Below are 22,293 nucleotides of genomic sequence, written 5' to 3' on the forward strand. Positions count from 1 at the left end.
GGTACCTAGCTTTTACATTTCTAGGACAAGGTTACAATTTACTGTCATGCTGTCAATCTGTTCTTAGCAAGAGTCTGGGAAAATGGTTTTAGTGCCCAATTTGAACAGAAGCAGCATCTCTATAAAGCTTGGAATTTCTAAATGTAGAAGTAAATATTTCAGCAGTCATGAACTGTAAAGCTTAATATGAAATTACAAATAACAAAAAAAAGCCTGGGATAGTAAGTCAAGATAAAATCTCATGCTGTTTTGATCTCCGCACCCTTCATATTAATTATGTGAAATTGGCAACTTCAGTGCCTTGACTGCATAACAGCATAGATTAGATGCCAAGTTCAGGCCAAAACTTGTTGTAGGGTTTCGGGTTGCATCTTGGGTTTTTTAAACAAAAATGCAACAACTGCACCCCCCCCCCCCCCGGCCCCTTAAAAAGGTGACTTGCAGAGCTATTCAGGATCTCTCTATTTGATAGGACACTTTTGTGCTATTTAAGGATAGGGTCTCCATCTGGTTACTCTGCATTTTGGAGAGGCAGGTCTTGCCTAGCCTGCCTCTCCAAAAAGGGCTGTGAAACACAAGACATGGCAGGGATCATGACAGATGTCAATCATGTTTCACTCACTTGAAAATAAAAACCGTTTTTGTTCAGACTGTTAAACACCTGCAGAGCCCAATCATAAAAACTAGCTGGATATTCACAGTGAGTTCCATTCTTAAAAGCTCACAACTCCTGTCTGAAATCTCAAGTCAGTCTTCTAACAAGATAGGAAAGACACAGCCTGACATTCTTGGTATTTCCAAGGTAAAAATAAGTGTCAAGAAAAACCACTTCTACCTCAAAGATGATAATAATCTCAAGCGTGCTTTTAAATACGTTAAACAAGATAAAAACCTAAGCGGTTCTGCTTCTTTATGGATCACCAATGAAAAACCCATGCAAATTATTTGCTTTTCTGTAAACAGTTTGAAACAAAGTAAAAAACCACAAGTCTCCCTTTCCAAAACTGTGCACATAAAAATGGAAAAAACCCACTACATGAATATATCCCTCCTTGCGCTAGGATGTGGCAAAGTGTGAACTTAGGAACTGCAGCCTACTTGAGAATCCAAGTCTTGGTGTAGCAAGTTCTGTCATGAAAGAGATACTGCATCTTTAACGTAGCTGACAGAGAATCTCCTACAAGTATAACCACCGTGGGACTGCAACAACACTAACGCAGAAAATAAATAGGAAAAAGTAATGCTATTTATTAAAAGAATTCCATCTCTGAATTATTCTGTTTAAATTATAATGCAAGATAAACAAGTTTGGATAGAAACGTGCTTGCTCTCCAAATATTTGGACTTTAAAAAAACATTTCCTAAGAATCAATTTTAAAAAAGCATTGTATAATTTGATATAGCCATAAATTAATACTGTATGGAGATGATTAATATCTTATGCTAGTGGTCAGTGACTTTTTGTAAACACTAGCCAGATGCTAGCAAAACTGGCTAGAAAACTACTGTCACAGGCCTTTTTAACAAGCAATATTGTATTTCTTTCCAACAATCAAATTCTTAATTGTTTTCACAAAACCTTTTCCTATTTTTTGATATACTTTATTTTAGACCTAATACCTGAAAACATAAACAAGTCTTCAAACCTCTTCCCCTAACACTAAATCCACAAGGCAATTAACTTCAGTTGGCCGTAACTACATAAGCTCTCATGCGAGAGACCCATTCAGACAGGATCTCCCCCCTCCTTCCCCTTCCATCCACCCCCCTCCCTAAACAATCCATGCATCCTCCCGTTGAGAAGAAGGTGAAGCGAGGGACAGTAGGAAGTGGCACAGTGGACTGGCATTCCCCTCTACGTGCGATTCAGCGTCTGGAAGATTCGAGAGATCTGTAGCATGACAGGCCCAGTTTCTGGATCATTCATCCACTGAGTGCTGTTCAAGGGGTTTTCAAGCATATCCTCGAAGGCTGCCAAGAGATGGAAATTGCAACACTCAATTAGTCTTTTAGTCAGCGAAGGCTTCAATGCTTGGGATGCTTCAACAACAGGACAGTTAGAAATAGCTACAACTCAAAGGCAGGGGGCAAGCATCACACAAAAATGGTGGGAATACACATCATACATTTACCATTTGCACTCCTAAGTCTCCACAGCCTGGGATGCTACAGGCTGTTACGCTTTCCCCGTTCCTCAGCATTAAATTCACTGCAGACAGAGGCTGATTAAATACTCAGCTTGGATTATAGTCCACCTCACAAAACCTCAAGGACATGGGTTTGAAGAGCTAAAGCCTTAGCAAATGTCTACATGCAGCAGCAGGGAACATGCTATGCAATTCATCCACATATGAATGCCCATCTTAGAAATTTGCTTTCCTATGCTGCACTTTGGTCGTCCTATGGCTACTCTCTCATAACACCTCTGAAGAGAAAACTAAGCCAGCAAAATAAGAAGCAGGTATGCAAAGGCTACCCAAGAACGAGCAGCAGAGCCAGCAAAAGTGTAGCCCCTTAAGCTCCCAAATCTCAGAGCTCTATCTTTTCACAGAGGCCTCTGGAGCCCGAAGGGAAGCAACATCTTCCCTCGGAGCAGCATGTGCTTTCTTCTTCCTGGTGTTTGGAGAGTAGAGGATGTCAGGGAGGCAGCTAGTTCCACCTGCCTAGACATAGGCAGAAGGGAAAAGGCTGCGCAGAACAGTTACCTCCATTTCTGAACAGTGACAGCAATCCAAATATTTAAGAGCTGTTTTTTCTTTCTATACACAGCTGTCTTTATAAGCTTTGTTGTTTTGTTTTCATTTTGTTTTTTTTTTTTTAAATGTGCTAGTTTTCACTCTTCTACTTATGTTGAAGGAACCGGGCAGCTACTGCAAGAGCTAGGCTGCAAATTTGGCAGAAGAATGGTCCAGGCAATAATTTATAAGCCTTATGACAGACACTGAGCTGGGCTGCTGGACATTTGGAGCAGCTATCATGGAACAGGACAAAAAAAAGCAGTTGCACATCTGACCTATTCAGAAGCCACCAAAATGTCAGTGTTGTAAGAGTCTGGCAGACCGGCACCAAGGTCAGTGTCTTAATTCTCCCAGGAGTGTTAGTGTATAAAGCTCCAACTGACATTAGTGGGAGCTGTAAGTACCCAGCACCTCTGAAAGGCTCATCATTAATACCTTGCTCAAGGTCATGCAGCATGCCTACAGAAAAGCCCAGATCTCACCTTTCACCACTTTAACTATATTATTTTACAGACTCAAAAGCTTAAAACTAAAGATTTATCAACATTCTGTAAGTATCCAATTAAATGCAGACATTTATTATTAAAATCTGTGACGTAAGCAATTTGCAGATGTATCATTAGGAATATATTCTCTGATGTTCATCCAAGCTTTACAAGCGCACATAATGGCATTTCATTTTCTATTTATATTCTGCACTGCAGTGTGGAACCCTCGTTGGAAATGAAGAGACCATTTGTTCAGAAATCAGAGTGGGAAGGTTCTGCTCTTGAATTGTTTAAAGGCTTGCAAACTCTCCTAATTACATTTAAAGTAGTATTTTTAAAAGCTCTCTTTCAAGAGCTGCACATACACCCTTTATTTAAAAGCATCGCTTCAAATAAATTTTGAAGCCAAAGACTAAATGCAGAACTTTTTATATACATCACAGAGCCAATGTCATTCTTTTGTGTCCTCCTCCAGAGTCAGAGAGACCAATTCATCAGAGATTTATGTTTCACTGTCAGGCTCATCAGTTGGGTACTTGCTGTGCTCACAGCCTTTCTGACCACGAGCACACAGACTTCACCACAGAGCTGAAACTCAAGCAAGGGGAAGTGTATTTTCACATATGTTCTCCCAACTTTGATAGGCAAGGCCTTACTTAGCTCAGACTTCTTGTTTGGTTACTCCTCCACAAGTTATCTTCCGTCTCAGTGATCAGGCCTCAACACACAGTAAGCTGTACAGCAGGAGACAGCCTTGTTTTTTCTGTGAAATAATCAGAGTTCTAGACAAACATTCCTGATTTTTCCCCTCGTGGCCAAAGGGAGCACACAAAAGGTCTCCTAAATCCACAAAAGCATTGCAGCCAGCAGCTACCAAAGTTCTGAGTTCAGCAAGTGTAATCCAGTAGCCTGGGAAATTAGTATCATTTCTGGGACAGCCCCAAGTTCTGTTCTGGGTTTAGCTGAGTTGCAGTATGAAGCAAACAAACAATATAGCTGCTGAAAGTGAGGAAAAGGGTACAGAGCTGCACCTATCCCACAAAGCGTGCTGTCATCATCCAGTCTCTACTCTTATTTGCTAAACTACAGAGACAGCATACATATATCAGGAACCCAAGTAGGACTTACCTAGTAGAGTTTTAGGGTTGGTTAGCCCTAACTGTACCACTGGGTTTTCTAAGATGGCTTGGAAGAGCGGGCTATTGGTGTCAATGCCCTTATCTAAGTCCTCTGGAGAAGGCTTTCTGTCTCCCAGCAGCCATTCACACTGAAAGAAATCACCAGGCACAACAGATTTCATGATTGGTTCCATCAGAATCAGTGTCTCAAAAGTTTTGACAATGTGGCATGTTAAAAATATTTCTTCCTCTCACAGTTAAAGACTGAGCTATACATTTCTTTTCACACTAGACTACTATTCATTTGTGTGTTGCTCCCACAGAAATCATCTTCTATTTCAAAGGAACAACAGTAGTGCCTGGTATGGTAATGAAGTTATACCAACTTTGGATGTTTCAAACCTCAGGGAAGATGTGTGTTATCCTACATATGTACTGCCTCAAAGGAACCCCATCAACATGGTTACAATGCAGCAGCCTGAAGTACCATCCAGAATATCCTCTCTCTAACAGTAGGCAGCACTGGATGCTTAAGAAGAGAAGATTCCTTGGCTGTCAGCTGTATCCACATAATTCTCCTTAACATATCATCCACTAGCAGAGGACTAATCAATCTTTGAAAACCTTCATGTTTTTTGATTCCATAAACTGTGGCATGCATCGCTACAGAATGGTAATTTACACACTGCAAGGCTTGAACCTCTTGCTTGATCATTTATTCCTGTCCTTTAATCAGTTATTAATTATTGGGAATACCTCCTCCTTCCTCATGATAGCATAATCTCTTCTGCAGACTCTGGTGAGGGAGTTTCTCAAAAGCTTTTAGAAAATCCACATATGCTATCCCAACCGGATCAGCCTCAACCTCACGCATGCTGAGTTCCTCTCAGAAGTTTAAAACCTTTGTATTCTAGTTGTGTATCTGGTTTGAAAGAGGCACAGAATATATAGTGCTCATTTCATCTCCAGTAACGGTTGGGCTTTATGATAGATCAAAACATCAACCAATTCAACGATGAAAAGAATTGGTTGAACAGACTATTATAGCAATAAGGAACAGAAGTGATGTTGTACTCACGGCCGCATTTTGCTGGTTGTTGTTTACTCTGAGTGCATCGACCACTTCTTTTTCATCAAATCCCATCTCCATCAGGGCAATGACAGCCTAGATCAGATTTGCACAGCTTAATAAATGTAACATTTACAACAGAAATGAGAACAATCATATCCTTTTACCTTCTGTGCAGCAGCTTTTTGTGGGGTAAAAAACCCCATTGTTTCCATTTGTAGACCGCTGAGTATTCTTAACTACAAAGTTTTCAAATACCCTATATCAAAAGTGTCTTTATTATGGAAGAAGAATAAATCTTAAGAATGAAGGCAGTTCCCAGCCTCAACACTGAAAGCTGAATGCAAGGCAAAGAGCAAGTGTACCTGGGGTAGAAAGGAGAAGAGCAGGGCAGAAACACCTTATTTAGAACTTCTCTCAGGTCACAAAGCTTTTGATCACATCTCACTGACAGATCAAGCTTCACATGCATTTGTAGTTCTATTCACTCAATTTAATTTCACTTCCTGGATTTATTATATTGCTAGTGAGTGTTATGTATTTAGACAAGCATACCTAGATATTGTTATGAGAATGTTTATCATTTAGAAATTGTACCCAGGTCATCAAATACATTTGCGGCTTTTAACTGAAATCTTAAGAAAGAGCTAGTTGTAAAAACAAAGTGTTAGATTCTAAAGAGCACCTCCTGGTGAGTTTACAGTGTGATAACAACACATTTCACTTCAGCTAATACTGTGTTCTGAAAAAAAAGGCTAACTTGTGTATTTGCTGCAAGACTTAAATCTGCTGGTGACACTTTTTCTTGCCCCCTAAATACAATAGCGCTCTTCTGTTCTTTTCTACAGCAAAAGGACCTACTCCTGCCCTGCAACCCTTCCTTCCTAGACAGCAGTCATTAAAAGCAATGCCAGGAGTCTGGCAGCTCATTTCAGTCCCATCAGTTAATTTTCAGGTGCAGAAGTAACAGTGTCAGTAATTTAGATACTGCTATCTGAGACAGCAATGCATTAATTAGGTAATATCCCTTTCAGCAACCTGAATTTAAACAGTCCCTAAAGACTTCCACTAAAATACTGTCAAGCCAGCATAATATACATCTACCCAGATGTCCCATTTCATTTATTAACTAAACATCTATTTGGATTCCATGGTGCCCACGCAGTCCCTTCCAATCCTAAGTTACACAGCAAGATAAACAGCACATACTCGTGGGTCTGGACGAAACTCCCTTTTCCTCCGGATCTTCTTGAATATTTCTGTCAGCTCATCCTTGGCCTCTTCCCCACCCGCTTCTGAGCTAGGACCTGCAGCCGCTTCAGCAGAGGATGCACTAGCTTCAGCTGTGGCTTCTGATGGAGTCTGACCTGGAAGTGGAGCATCCACTGTAGGGTCATCTGCGTGTTCTATCAACCACTCCATGGCCTGTGTCACTGACATACTGAAAAGCAAATCAAAACACAGGGATGAGAAACACTCTAGATGTACAGTAGTGTTCCACATACATTTGCCTTTGCATTTATTCCCATGGTATACTGACTTGCAGGGTAATTAGTATCTGAAAAGTCATAAAAAAGTTTTGGAGCAAATCTCAGAGCGCCTTAATTCCCTGTGCATTCAGGGCACCACAATCTTCTCTGAAGCCAGGAAGTCAGAGGAATGAAGTCCAACTTGGACAGCTGCAACCCAGATTTTAAAAGGTGTTTCTGAGGGAGCCACCCTATTCTCCACATCATCTGCTTCATTTCACAACAGAGAAACACTGACTATTTGCAACTGTTGACAAAACTGCAAACAAAGTGTGTTCCAGATTTACATGGAACCACATCTCACATGCAAGCTGCTTTGTTGCTTCTTAAGGAGCTCGCTCTGACATCCATCCAGTGATCAAGGAATGCCATTAACAACACAAGAAAGAAAGAGGGTGAAAAACATTGTATGCACACAATATGGCTTGAGTGAGAGCAAAATTCAACACAGGCAGTTGTCCTTGGACATGTACCACTCTGTTCTTCCTCCACTTTGGCTTAAGAAGAAATCTGTGATCCCTCAAAGGAGAGGCCAGCCCAAGGGAACAGAACATCATGATCGTAACACGGTCACTTGCTATGCAACGTAAGTGCTCAAGCTAAGGGATCTTGAGAGCGCCCCAACACATCTCTTCCCAATGAATATAGAGGAAGAAGCAAAGATAACGATAGGGCAACTGAACATGTAATTTCACTTGACACATGGGAATTATTACATGTTCATAGAAGGAAAGCCTTTGCCTATTTGGCTTTCCAGTTACAACGTGAAAGATGGAGGACATCAGGGGAGAAAGCCTTTCTGAGCCACAAGGGAAAGATACTGGAAAAGAGTGACTGGAATATGTTGTGGATTCTCTATCTTTATACATTTTCAAGAATGGCCTAATGAACCCCTCTCAGGAGTGAGCCTGTCCAGCTAATTCTTCTTAGGGCATGAGAAAAACTACGTTACCTCCTATTTTTCTACAGTTGCTATCCAGACTTCACAATATTCTTGCAATGTTTTTAAAAGATCAGCACAAAGTATTTTTCTACAGCTGAAAGACCAATGTGGATGGGCTAGGTTTGCTTTTTTTTGCTGTAAAATCTGAACTCTAAAGCGGAAGGAAACGTGAGTTTAATACTTGGAAACAGTGCAAACCTGGCAGCCTTGTGAACCGCAGACCAGCTATTCTTTCCAGAGCAAGTATAACACTGTTTCCCCTTCCCTGTGCCATCTGCACCTGCGCACTGCCTGAGGCAGCACTGTTCTTTGAGTTAATGCTTTTTCCAACCTAGTTTTAGGTGACCCACATAAGGAGACTTTAGGAAAAAAAATGCAAATTTTTTTTAACCATATCAAGTAATTTACAGGCAGTGTGCTGAGTACACTTACTGATTTAATCGAAGGGCTTTGACAGCTCTGCTTTCTGGAAACCCCATTTCTGTAAGCTGTCGCAGAGCTATCTCATCCACTCTGTCTTCCTCATCCTCATCCAGCATGGCTACACATACACAAACAAAACAATGTTCAGATTGACTTCAAGCTAGAATAAAACCCTTTCTCAATGGAATGGCATGTGTTAAGTTCAAACCCCATTCTTCTCTTCCATCCCTCCTTTTGTTTCTGTCCCAAATTTGCTATCTCATCATTTAATTTGCTGCACTCAGCTTGGTCCGGCTCAGATAGATTCTTCCAGGACAAAGACTTTGTCCAGATGTGTTCAAGATCTCAAATAAAAGACAGCTAACTCTCACATGACTACAGGATTTCCACATAAGTAAATATATAGGAGATTTACTGAAGATCTATTTATCATTTATCTAGAAAGTAAGCTGGATCTGGTTGTAGCAGATCTCAAGGGCAAGCATTTCCCACAAACTGAAGCAACAGCTATACTTTCTCCTCGTTTTACTGTCTCCTTGTGCATTTTCAACTATTCTTTACCATCTCTAAAGTGTAACTCACGAAGCTTTCAGATTTTTTCACTACTAATGATTTTAAGTGGAACTTCTCATCCATCCCAAAGGGACCTTATAAATTCAAAAGTTTTATACAATCTATATCCACAAGGTGAAATCTTTGCCACAAATTTTGTAGTAGCTTTGCTATTACATCAGGGTCTGGACTTCACTCTGCAAGCCCACTCTTCTGCTATGGAAGCAAACAAATTCCCAGGATTGAACTAGTAACTATAAAGATATGTTCATACCATTTGCCTTCTTAAATAGTTCAACTGCATCCGGGTTCAGTGCTAGCAATTTCTGGGCAACTTCTATGAGAGACACTAAGATCTTCCGGAGCTCTGTCTGGAACTGCAAGAAAGGAAACTGTCAAAACATTTAGACAGGAAGTTACCAGACATCATTGAATCTTAATATATCTATTGTTAGTATCTCAGCAGTAATCTGGCCCCCTGTACAGAAGGTTGCTTTATTTTCATTGTTTAGTCTCTCAAGAAACACTGGGCCTTCCCTGTGGAGTGCTACACGTAAGTAAAAGCTGCTTGGCAGAAAGGTCCTTTTATTTCTACCGCAGCCCGCTGCCTAGTACCACCACAAGATGTGCAGTGTTCAGGAAAACTCACTGCTTCACAGAAACACTTTGACTCCCACCTTGCAGAAGTGTTGCAAGAAGAGAATCACAGTAGCTCCGTACCAGTGCTACTTGCTTCTGTGAACCAACAAGCCTTCCTAGTCTACTATATGCTTTCCAGTAATCTAAATTTGAACAACATAGATCAAAGCTATTTTCTAAACTGAAGCATCACAAATTCATTTCAGTTGGACATTTGTTTTTAAATATGCTGTGCTCAGTAGGTCATGTTGGCCATTAAACAGCTTAAATGCCAATTGTCCCCTTTAGGTTACCAGGGCACACTGACAGCATGCAATACGTAGGCAGATTCGCTGCTTCATACCCCTACTAGTACAGAAGGGTGAAAGTAGTCCACACACTGCTGAAGTCACAGTTAGAAGCATTACAGACTCTATCAGCGTTCAATTACTGAAGTCACAATTTATGCTTAACTTCTCTTTTCAAAACCATGGAAGAGACAACAAAAACAACTGCAAACACATGAACTATTTAAGACTGAAGAAATAACCCCCCTAACTTCACATTTGCCAGATCTTGAATATGCTTACTGTGGCTCTCCCATGGACAAATAAAACATTTAAAATCTTGACTTAGAACAGAGTGTTTTATTATCACTAAATAGTATGACCTGTATCTAAATCTTAAACTATCTACTTTAATATACATTATATACATCTGAATTTCTCTTCCAGAGAAGATAATCACATTCACATGTAAGAGAAAAGGTTATACAAGATAAAAGCCTATTTGGATGTTAGTGTGTGAGTTAAAAAAAGTCAAGTCTAATACTTACATCCCTCATGTTGTGATGGGCCACGGTGCGATCTACATTGCGTGAGGGCAGATTTGCAGTTGCTTTGAGAATAGCATCCTTATCAGGAGCTTTCTGCTCTTGTTTCCTCTGAAGGATAGGAAACATGATCAGGTTTCATAACCCATTATCCACAGAACAGAGAACACAGCATAGCAGAGAGCAGTTTCATATTCTTCACCAAGGCATCAAGCAGTGCTCTGTAACTTGCAACTACGAGAAACAGCAGTCTAGCAATACAATGGATTAATAGCACCAGTATCATTTTGCAATTATAGAGCAAAACTGGACCCGTTGAGTTGCCCCACTTTCAGTCCTTATACCTATGTCTGTTATCTAAACACGCACAGAAATTCCAGCATAAAGAGGGAAAGTGATGTATCAAACATGGAGAACTCAAGAGGCCTCTGTGCCCAGGACCATATTCTGCTCCCCATGGTCTGCTCACAGCACGCTCTCTTCAAACCCATGGTTTGTCGAGAGATGTACCAATACTGTGCACGGACTAACACTTAACTGCTTAACACTGGAAGTGCTTCACCGCTTGCAAGTATCATGCAGAGATATATGGTGTCTTGGATTTTCAGTACATGCTTATAGTCCAGGGTACAAACACAGCAGGGTACAAACTATAAATATTTCCCAGTCTTATAACTTATGCTCTTACAGTGACATTCTGCACAGCAAGACCATACTGAAGAGAGACATACACCAATACCTACAGGAAGGGATACAGAGACATACACCAATACCTACAGGAAGCAAGAAGAAACAAAGCTGTGCAAGGACAAAGTAGAGACACCTAGGAATTCACAATGTCAAGCACACCATTGCTCAAAGTGTTTATGCGATAAGATCAACTGCAGTACCACTCATGCATAAGCATCATCCTGAGCATCACTGACCCTCAGTAACAATTACATTCCAATAAAATAAAAAAAAATAATAGTAGGGGGCCAACACGTCAGCTCTAGAGACCTGGTTAGAGGGTGACAAGCCACACACAGATAAAGACAGAAGACAGCCTGACAGCAAATCAACATATTTCTATTGGGTTTTCAGAGACAAAGCAAGGCACTTGCTGAACTATGCTTATATAGGTATTAGACATTTGTTCAAAGATCAAATCTATACTACTTCCACAGAGTGTATCTGTGTGTCTTATTCTAAGGCAAATGGTCTCACAATCAAAGTTAAAAATGGAAAAACAGCTTCCTCAAAGTTTGGAAGAAATATGAAATAATTTCACTAGAGTTTAACTGGCAGCATTTGCCTCTACAAACAAAGAATACACCACAGTAATCCTTTCGCAGCTCATTAGTAAAGCAGTTAATCAAAACGGCCAAGTCAAGAAGTCTTTCAAACTCACTTTCTCCTCTGCTGACACGTCTGCCATTTTGGGGAGCGGAGGTGGCGCACGCTTCTTTATTAAAAGCAAGACATCTAGAAAGAGAATGATACTGAAATACATTAGAAAGTAATGTGAAAACAGTTCTTGTAAGATACCTCACAGATTCAATTTTTCCTGGAGATTATTTTTGTATTAATTCCACTGTAGCATTAGACCTTTTTCACACTTTAAAACCTGTATGGCTTTACACACTCCCCTTCATATTTGCAATTCCTTAGTGCACAATGAATTCAAAACATGGTCCATTATTAGTTATGCTTGGACTGTTACTGGTTACTTCTCCTCACACACCACCATTAAAGAAAGGCTCCGGTTGTCTTGTACATTAATAGTACATCAATTGGCTCATCATAGTAAGAAAGCATCAGCACTTTCAATGCTTCCACTGAGAAGGAAGCAGTAGAGACAGGCCACAGACGGTTTTTGGTCTAAGCTGGGGCCTTCCTTCAACTGCAGCAAGGCAAATGCCAAGCTACAACACGAACTTCCAGTATCAGGCTGAAGCTCGCCTTTGTGTGTGAATGGCAGTGGAACAATTCACGGTCTACAGCAGGGATGCAGCACTGGTGGCCCACCAGGGCAAGTCTCAAGGGCAAACAAGTCTTTGGTCTCAGATATCCCGTATGACCTGGCATGAGTTTGATTTGGGCTTTTAAGACTAATACTTTCCCCTTACAAGGCACCCTTTTTCTAGAGACTACGTGATGCTTTACAAGTTTCTAGCACCTCAGTTACCACCACATACGTTCTAAGGGTGCAAAGATGCAGACACACTAGTTAGAACTCAAAACAGGCCTGTGCAGCATCTGCAGTCCTTCAACCAGATATGGCCCGACATGCAGTTTTCAGTCCATTGCATTAAGCAGGTAACAAGCAAACAAAGCATACTTTGCACAACAAGTTTCCTTGGTCTGGCTCAGCACATAACAGCCAAGAGCAACAGCTGGTGAAGGCTGTTAACCCTCATTTGTCCAGCTGATCAGAACACGAAAGGATCCACATGCTGACTCTTGGCTGCCCTGTGCAGTCAGCCGGTGGCAGTCAGCTGTTGGCTGCAATCTCGTCTCCCTGACAAGCAAGGCACGTGGAGGGTACAGCACATTGCAGCGGGAAAAGGAGTGAAGAGGCACTTGCATGGCAGCTTACTGTGACTACACAGTTAATACTGCTTAGATGCTGCAAACTGCAATTCAAAACTCTGTAGGAGCCAGCACCTTGCCTAGAAATAATACACCACCAATCAGCAAAAATGCTGTCCCTTGCCTTTGCCTAAGATGGCACTTCTCAGCTCCTGTTCAGCTGTCAAGGTGATAGGTGACACTGCCTCGGAAGAGACACCAAACTGCTCGTATTCACAGCAGCATTTCTCCAGCCTGCATGAACTCAGGCAAAAACCCAGGAATTCTACTCCTGCTGAATTTCTGGTTCAGACAGTATTTCAGTCTACAGCAGTCCTGCTTCTCTCACTTTGTGCACCACTGCCCTTTATCTCCAGAAGGGCCCATTAGCTTAAGCTGCCTTGTAAAAACTGACTCCAGCTGTCCTGACAGCTCTCATCTTTAGATCTTGTTTTGTCCTTTATACGTTTAACGTTCAGGAGCAAATACATACCTCACATACTCTACTGTAGTCAGTGATACTATAGTGTGATGGATTCTGACCTATGTTTGCAGAGGACAGAATGAGATCTAAACTGCAGACACTCTGATACACTTCAGCAAACATCCTTCACAGACAGGGTTGTCTGTCTTGGAATACTCAGCCATGATAACTATTTTTTAATCATTTAGGAAGATAAATGCTGCCCTGGAGGTTTAAAAAAATTCCTTTAAAAGGAGGTAAAAATGATCTGTTTAACTTATTGACTTAATGAACACTCCTAATTCCTTTTCAACTCCTACAGGGAAGTGTGAAAAAATGCAAACTGTTCAAGGTGCTTTCTCTGGGGGAAGAAAAAAAAAAAAAAAGTCTTTTTCCTCTTCCTTTTTTGCCACCTTATTAGCTTCCTATGTCAAAGCAGAGAGTAGATATTAAAAAGGTTACTGTTTGGAACTCGCCAAATAGTTAAACACAATCTCATGTTTCTAGGCTGATAGGATTAAAAACCAGACAATCTTACCTCTATCTTGAATGTTTTCCTCCAACACTGTTTTTGTGTCTGTCAGCACCTTCTCAGAAGTAGCATGTATCAACTTATGATGTGTCACGGTTTTTGGATCTTCCAAGCTCCCAGGTACACACTGCAGAAGATAATAAATATTGAAGATCAGAAGACAGAAATAAGCCTACTGTATGAATCACTGCACTTTGCACTTAAGATTCTCCACATGCAAACTGTACCATCATTTATCAGCTTCTTAATAGCTTAAGCTAGAGGCCAGTGCACAGAATGTATTTTATCAAAGAAACTGAGGCTTGATTTGTGCTGTAACAATACTGACTGTGGTAGGTTTCTACCTGCGTATCCAAGCTCCTGGCTGGGAAGAATAATCAACAAAAGGAAGGATTCTAGCCTTCCTTCCCTGATACTGTTAAATTAATAGCTACATCAGGGAGTTGGACTTAATGATCCTTATGGGCCCCTTCCAACTTGAGATATTCTATGTTTCTATGATTTAAGTGCCGACTGGTTACGATGCTCTAAAACACTTCTTTAAACAGACAGTTTCAAAGACCTAATGTTACAGCCCAATCGCCCCAAATAAGCCCTTCAAGGGCACCAGCCTATGTGCATGGATTTATACTTCTGCAGTACAGTACATCTCTATCACACTTAATTTTGAGTGCTTGGTCCTATAGTCAGGCCTATGGAGATTTGGAGCAAAGCAAGGATGCTCTAGGACCCACAGCTACGTTAATTCTGCAACAGATCGCTAAGGTCACTCACTCTTAGCGAGAAGTCTGGGGGTAGCAATTAGTATCATGAACTAAGAATGCACATCTACAAAGACCATCCAGTGTTTTTGCAGAAAGGAAGGCTATAATAATGCAGGATGTTTCTCATTTGTAACTAGTGTCAAAATAGAGAGACTCTCTGCTTCATCTAATAATTATTTACACACACTGTCAGACTAAACAAGCAACTGCCAGCAGTGATTTTGGTATACTTGACCTTAAACTGGGAAAGAAAGAGCAGTTTCTGCACCTTGTTTGAAGCTGAAATCAACAGACTTGGCTGCTGGAGCCCTAACCTGGGTTCCTGCTGAAAGCACTGACAAAAGTTATATTCACAACTTTTCTTCCCAACCATAAATAAGCAGTGTACAGTAGATTTTTTAATATATGAATGTTATGCTCAATTCTTTATTAGAATTCTAAATTGCATGTCAGTTAATTCACTAGGAAATCAAGCTCAAATCCTGAAAAAAGAGCGCACGCACACGCAGGCCTTGAACTGACTCATCCTCACACCAGAGCAGCTCCCAGATCCACAGCTATAGATTTCAAGAACATTACATCAGTGCATCTAGAGGCTTCTAATTTGTTTGAGTGGAAAAAGAAAGCACAGCGGTTGCAATTCCAGAAAAGCAAAATTAAAAATAACAACCTACCAAAGCTACAAAATTGATGCTGTTCTCGCCACAAAATAGGACACTTAATACTGACCTCACCTGCTCTGCTCACAGAAAACAGCTTTTAATGACACTTCTTTCAATGCATGTTTCTACCAAGCCACTTTTACCATGTCTGCAGACGGGTGTGTTCACATAACACACATTTCAGAAACCCCACTGAAACCAGTGCTTCACTTTAACGTAGCATTTAGTCCTGTTCATCATAATACGTATCACCAGCCTCCTCCAAAGGAATCTTTTTAGTCCATCATCGCCTCTTCTGTTGTGACTGCAACTGATGGAAAACTCAGCTACCTGCTCTTTTTCCAAACATAATGCACTTGTTCTCAAGACAGATCTTCAGTTCCTCATCTGAACTTCTGTACGGTTCTGATGCCTCACTAAGATTGAGGCGAGAATGTTTGAGTCCTGCTTTGTGTAACAGTAGCTTCTTACTAATCCTTCAGCACATTAACTGCTGAACAAAAGCCAAAGAACACATTAAAGCCTAGAAGCAGCTGGAAGTACCTCCTGTAATTGATCTGGTAAGTTACCCAAAATGCCTAAGAGTACATCAGTGTAATATCACCTCTCTGAACAAGCTCAAAGTATTACTGTTACAGATCCCGAGAGACAGACCCCAAAAGGGAGACCTTGAAAATGGGAGCTGGGAGGTGGATGTTTGGGGTGAGACGGGATGGGACGCAACACAGACCTATTATATCCTTTTTTCCCCTCTATGTCCTGGTTTCAGCTGGGATAGAGTTAATTTTCTTTCTAGTAGCTGGTATAGTGTTATGTCTTGGATTCAGTATGAGAAGAATGTTGATAACACACTGATCTTTTCAGTTGTTGCTAAGTAGTGTTTAGACTAAGTCAAGGATTTTTCAGCTTCTCATGCCCAGCCAGCAAGAAGGCTGGAGGGGCACAAGAAGTTGGGATGGGACCCAGCCAGGAGAGCTGACCCAAACTGGCCAAAGGGGTATTCCATTCCATGTGACATCATGCCCAGTATATAAACTGGGGAGAGTTGGTCTGGGAGGAATCACTGCTTGGGAACTAACTGGGCATCGGTCGCATTGTGCATCACTTGTTTTGTATATTCCAATCCTTTTATTATTATTGTCAATTATTACTGTTACCACTATTAGTTTCTTCCTTTCTGTTCTATCAAACTGTTCTTATCTCAACCCATGAGTTTCACCTTTTTCCTTCTGATTCTCTCCCCCACCCCACTGGGTGGGGGGGAGTGAGTAAGCGGCTGCATGGTGCTTAGTTGCTGGCTGGGGTTAAACAATGACACCCTAGCACATATAAAGGGGTGGGGTGTGCATGCAATCAGAATACTAATAAGGTGAAAGTGAAAAAAAAGAAAGTTGCTGTTTTAAAAGAAGAGTCCTGTGGACAGCTATTCTTAGTTTCTGTTCCTCTAACCACTTTATTAACAACTGCATATATTAATAAGGCATATATGGACAGTACCTATATCAAAGAGACTGCTTAGTGAAATGCTTAGCTTATCTTAACATTTTAACATGCCCTGGAACTAGAAAAGCCATCTTAATAGGCAGTGCTTCCAGTAGCTCTCAACAGACCACCAGGAACTACCACCACTTATCATCAGATCCCAGTGTGGAATCTTGCTTCATGAGAACCGCATCTGCCAAAATACAGTATTTCTGTATTAAATACAATGCTTTAAAGTGTAACTGAAAACATCTTCCTGCCTAGAGAGAGAACAGCACTGGTAATCCACAGGAAAGTTAGAGGGGGAGAGGGATTCCCTGCACAGTGCAGTGGAAGCATCTGTCACACAAGTGAAAGGAAGCCAAGAAATCAGGGTGCACCTTGAAGCAGAGAAATCAGGGTGCACCTTGCTGCCCCAGGGCACCGTAGGGTACGGCTGGCATTAACAAGCACTGCTCCCCCAGCAATCAGAGGTGCAGCGTGCTGGGGAAGTTAAGCACTCTCTCATGGTTTTGTACAGAAGGATTGTAAGGAGAGGATCTGCTGTTTCATCATTTTGCTTCCAGCATAAATATTTGCATTTCTTTTTAACACTGGAGTTTACAGCAGGCTGCTTTGCCAGGCAGGTGAGAAATCTTTGTTCACAGGTGCCTGAGCAACTGCTGACATTGTAAGCCCTGGTGATGCCAAATGCTATTTGCGAAGCTTGGAATCCTGATAAACCACAAGGCTTTCTGTTTGTTTTTAAAATAAGAAAAAGCATTTTTCATTTGGTTTTATTAACAGAAACATTTGAAAATAGCATTGAGACTCCCTGCTACTAAGCTTGGGTGGCTTAAACCATCTGCATTCCTCACAAAGTATTCAAAACATGCCCAGGGGCATGAACCTACCTTACCTTATCTTTGTACTCTGAGAACTAGCACCTTGCATGTCTGTTCCACAGACACTCCTTATCATACCTTAAAACCCAGGTGAGTATCACTGAGGCAGCTTAAGAAAAAGGGGAACAGAAGCATTAAAACCTTGCCCCACACTGCCAGGAAAATTACCCGTAGAGCTTACATACACATACAGCCCACATTTGTGCATCCCAAGTGCATGACCACAATTTACAGCAGTATTTCAGAAATACTGCTGAGCCTCACCAAGCAGCAATGGTCTCTTGCCATTAGAGTATCGGAACCAGGACTGTCTACAGCACCGATGGCCCATGCAGGGCTGTGCTTGGACTGTCAACGCTGGGCACAAGAATTATGAATCATAAAAATACTTAAGCTTGAGTTTCTGTGGTTAAGCTGACCCTTCTCAATTCTTGTTCTGAAATGAATAGTTGCTTTTTAAGGAAACCACAGGAGAGCTCAGGGCCTGCTCCCGCTGAGGTGCTGGGGCCTTGTGCAGGGACAAGTGACTGTTCCATGAGAACACTTTGGTAGTGAAACTCGAATTAAAAAATAACTAGGAAAGGAAACGATGTATTATCAGGTATTTGTTCACAGACTACATAGACAGCATTACTAAAGGCAGCAGTTTAACAACAATCACCACTGAATTGTTACAGGTCAAGAGACAAAACTAGTGGGAGGGGTTTGTTTGGTTTTTTTTGCTTTATCTGTAACAAAAACACCCCAAAACATAAAATTCGGAGGGGGGGGGGGGGGAGATATCAAGAGTGACACTTCAGAGATCAGTAAGCATTTGAATGTTATGGAGGGAAAAGTGGCCACCTTCCTAGTTCAAATCTCTTACAAACATTACCTTCCTCTATTTCCTGGAAGAATGATTTCAAAGACTGTAGGGAACATAATAATCAGCATCTCACACGAGATGGCTGCATAAATTATCTCAAGGTGCTATCAAGATTCATTGCAACGTAGCCATGATCAGGAGTCATGATTCTTCCATTTCTATTTTTCCCTTCCATAAAACTATATATTATCCATAATGGTTATGCAAATCCACACCATTAGCACAAAGCAGCAGAGAGAATGAAATCAAACATCATGCCAAGTTATCAATTGTCTTCTGCTCTGACTTGCACTGCAACGCGAGCATCTATTCAATTAAGCTTCCTGATAATTAAAGGCCTTTCAGCTCTGCACATATGCATGTAATCATTACCCCACCCTGTTTTGGCAGTCTTTGCACCACTCTTCTGCTTAATCACTCAGCTGCGCTGAAGGGGGACAAGACAGGAGCACTGAACTTCTTCCAGGAACTTAACAGTGTGGGGGGCCCTGAACCCCACAGCTTTCAGCAAGGCACCCCCATTTTCCCTCAAGAAGAATCACACCTACCTCAGGCAAAGAAAACCCAAACGTAGCCCTTCTCATCCCTAAATCAAAAAGCACTTACAAAGACTACGGGACAAGAAAAAAAAAGTGTGTTCTGTGACCTGTAGTTTCCAGGGGTTCTAGCTGAAAGCAAACAACTAGCAGGCCTGAGGCAGAAGGTGCCTGGGCTGCTGGCCACCCTTACTTCACAGCGTGCTCATTCAGAAAATAAAACCTTTTACCCTTCAAATGGGGATTAAGCAATTACATATCACAGGTATATTCTCCTACTGCAAGCATATTTTATTAAAAAAAAATTTTGAAGACAAAAAAACACTATTAAATGCGATTTAGTAATTGTGCTCCCAGAGATGGGAGTAGAGGCTCTTGCTTTTGCCACTGAAAAGTTACATGTCTCTCAGCAAAGCTCTCGGCAAGAAATTCAGCAGGTTTTGACTCAAGCTGCCAGACCACATTGTGTTGGTTCCAGAATGACAGACTTTAGGACAGTCCTGGTCATGGCTCACAACCTTACAGACTGTTGTTGTCAATCATGTTTTTGCTTTGAAGCAAGACGCTGTCATGGCAGATCTTCAAAATTCAGTCCAATAGTTTTGAAACCACTGGTTTTAACATTTAACACCCACAAACACACCAGCGATAATTGAGCATGTGAGTACAAAGAGCCAGTGTATTCCCACTCAACTTCTACAGACTACGCCTCTGCATTTTTATGAGTTTTCTCTTCCAGACAGTGATTGGTAATTTACCCTTTGGACACAATCATTAAGACCTTACTGCTTAGAGCACAGGGAGAGCATTAGACAAGTCTATTATCTTCCCACCGAATATCCCACTAGCTACTGGGCCAATGCGGGGTAAGGCTGTACTAAGACTTTTTTCAAAAAAGGTAAATTCTCCACCAGTTACTACTTTCCCTGTTTGTTCTTAAATAGAAACAAGAAAGAAACCAGGCTATAATTTCTGAGAGGAAATCATCAGAAAGCAGTTCACCAGTCCCTTGCAAACCATGGTCACCAGTTCATAAAGTGCACACAGGAGATGGTGATCTTCAACGCTACCACGAAACACAGGCCAAATTCTGTAACTAAAGGTTGCAAAGTAATTTCCCCCCAAATCCTCCTTTTCCAACACACAAAACTCTTGAAACAGGCGTTTTCTTTGTATATGGAACAGTTTCATGTAATTTGGGGGGGTGGCAGACACGACAAACCAGGAAACCAGAACACAAAAACACTTACTTGAGCTTTTTTTTTTTTTTTTTTTTTTTTTTTTTTAGAAAAAGACGTTTACAGGGCGTTGGCAAAATCTGTTTCCTTCACAGGGTGACTTGCCTGCCCTTCCCCTCGACCATGATTTTCAGTCCCAGCCCGGAACACGGCGCGTACCACAGAAAGCACCGAGATTTCGGCGCTATCTACGGCTCACACCCGCCCGGGGCCCGCCGCTCCCTGCCAGCGCACCGCAGGACCCACCACACCCGAGGGTTTCCCGTGGGGAGCCGCCAGCCCCGGGGAACGGGACGGGACACCTCTCCTTACGTGCTTCAGGCACCGCTCCTTCAGCTTCTCCACAGTGGTGTCCTCGGGGACCTCCTCCAGCCACTCGGCGCCCTCCATGGTACACACATGGAGCCTCAGCACCTTCCCCGCGAAGATCTTCTCCTCCTGCACGAACATCGCCCCGGGTCCCGCCGCCTCCGCTCCCCGCTCTGCCCCCGGCGAAGCCTCACCAGGCCCCGGGCACCGCCGGGCCCCGCGCTACCGCCCGCCCATGAAGGTGACCCCGCCAGGCCCGAAGGGAGCGGCGAGCCCGACCGGGCCGCGCTGGGAGAAAGAGGAGGGGGAGCTCGGTGGGACCCCGGCGACGCTGCCTGCCCGCCCGCCTCCCGGGCCTGGGCCCGGCCCCGGCCCCGCCGCCGCTCCTGTCACCGCCTCGGCCCGGCGGCTCCCTCTGAGGGGACGGGGGCCCTCCCGCGGCGGCCGGAAGCGGAAGGGCGCGGCGCCGCGGTGCGTGCTGGGAGATGTAGTTTTCGGCAGCCGCGCCGGAAATGAAGGCCGGGGCGGGACGGAGCCCCCCCCCCACCCCTGGGTACGCAGGGGAGTTTTTTCAACGTTTATTAACGGCTCCGCGGCGGGCGGGGCGGCCGGGTCTGACGAAATAAAAATAATTTTTTAAAAATGTGTTTTCCCCGGTGCATTGTGGGAATCGCGGCCTCTCCCGCCCCGGAGCACTGTGGGAAGTGTAGTCCTCCCCTTCCCGGTGCACGCTGGGAGTTGTAGTCCTGGGCACCCGGGCCTTCTCCCGGCCGCCGTTAGAGGGGGAGCGTGAGCTGCCGTGCTGCGCCGGGGCCGGTCTCTGTCAGTCCGGGGCCTGTCTGTCTGTCCGGGGCCTGTCTCTGTCAGTCCGGGGCCTGTCTGTCTGTCCGGGGCCTGTCTCTGTCAGTCCGGGGCCTGTCTGTCTGTCCGGGGCCTAACTCTGTGTGTCCACAGCCTGTGTCTGTCTGTCCAGGGCCTGTCTCTGTCAGTCCAGCCCTGCCCGCCTTGAGGCTGAAGTTAACCGCCCGTCTCCCATCCTCTTCACGTTCCCCTGGGTGCGGCGGATTCATTTCCCCCAGGGAACGTGCGATATTTAAGAGTAATCCACAAGTCCCAATGCCGGTCGCATGCTTCCCGTGCCGCTCGGTGTGATTTGGCTTCGTTTTTCCCTTCCCAGGGAAGGGGAAACAGCCTGCAGCCTGACAGGCTGTGGGGTTTTTTTTTGGTGTCAAATACACTGTTAAAGGGAGCTTGAAATGAAAAAAAGGGCACTGCAGCTATAGCGGCTGGATTTTTTTATGTATGTATTAAATGGAGCCATATTTGTCTAGGAAATATGAGGAGTATGTCATCGTTTCATCTCTGAGAGTGAGCACTGTAATATTCATGTTACACACTCAGTCTGGAGTTGGTTGAGCGGCAGCTAAAGCTCTCTGGAAGATATAAATCCAGACAGAATTAGCAGACCCAGAGACAATAAAGGCAATAAAGTGTTATGTGAGAAGGAGCTGAGAGCTCCAGAGAGCCAAAATTCAATCCCATCAAAAAGCAGATTTAGTTTGGGGTTGTCAAAAGCAGTAGGTACTGCTGAAGACCCAACCCAGGAGTGCATCTCTGGGGGTCTTTACGCTTACACCGTGCTGGGCCAGCAACTCCCAGGAGTCAAATGGGAGATTTTCTTTCCTGTTTTCCAAGATG

The 22,293-nt window shown here is 43.0% G+C and overlaps 1 protein-coding gene across 3 annotated transcripts; it reads right to left on the bottom strand.

Moving 5' to 3' along the window:
* Positions 1 to 1,224: 1,224 nt before the first annotated feature.
* Positions 1,225 to 21,016, bottom strand: UBAC1 (UBA domain containing 1). 3 transcript variants are annotated; one of them, XM_052814828.1, is made up of 10 exons: positions 20,599 to 21,013; positions 13,862 to 13,982; positions 11,701 to 11,774; positions 10,314 to 10,421; positions 9,135 to 9,252; positions 8,318 to 8,426; positions 6,623 to 6,854; positions 5,423 to 5,509; positions 4,355 to 4,493; positions 1,225 to 1,971 (listed from the first exon to the last, which is right to left on the bottom strand). In XM_052814828.1, the coding sequence occupies exons 1-10, from the start codon at positions 20,734 to 20,736 to the stop codon at positions 1,856 to 1,858; spliced, it is 1,242 nt and encodes a 413-aa protein (XP_052670788.1). In that variant the 5' UTR covers positions 20,737 to 21,013; the 3' UTR covers positions 1,225 to 1,855. The 3 variants fall into 3 exon arrangements, with proteins under 3 accessions (XP_052670788.1, XP_052670789.1, XP_052670790.1); XM_052814829.1 differs by having other exon boundaries at positions 9,135 to 9,237; positions 20,599 to 21,011; XM_052814830.1 differs by lacking the exon at positions 4,355 to 4,493 and having other exon boundaries at positions 20,599 to 21,016.
* Positions 21,017 to 22,293: the final 1,277 nt, after the last annotated feature.

The sequence above is a fragment of the Harpia harpyja genome, chromosome 19 (genome assembly GCF_026419915.1).
Source record: "Harpia harpyja isolate bHarHar1 chromosome 19, bHarHar1 primary haplotype, whole genome shotgun sequence".
Classification (NCBI taxonomy): domain Eukaryota; kingdom Metazoa; phylum Chordata; class Aves; order Accipitriformes; family Accipitridae; genus Harpia; species Harpia harpyja.

Bases quoted from the DNA above. Each gene is read 5' to 3' on its own strand.
- UBAC1 (XM_052814828.1), bottom strand. From the start codon at position 20,736: ATGTTCGTGCAGGAGGAGAAGATCTTCGCGGGGAAGGTGCTGAGGCTC. The intron at 8,427-9,134 runs GTATGAACATAT...GTGTATGTGTAG, and splicing joins ACTATTTAAGAAGGCAAATG to CCATGCTGGATGAGGATGAG. The intron at 4,494-5,422 runs GTGAGTACAACA...GATTTCTTTCAG, and splicing joins ACAACCAGCAAAATGCGGCC to TGTGAATGGCTGCTGGGAGA.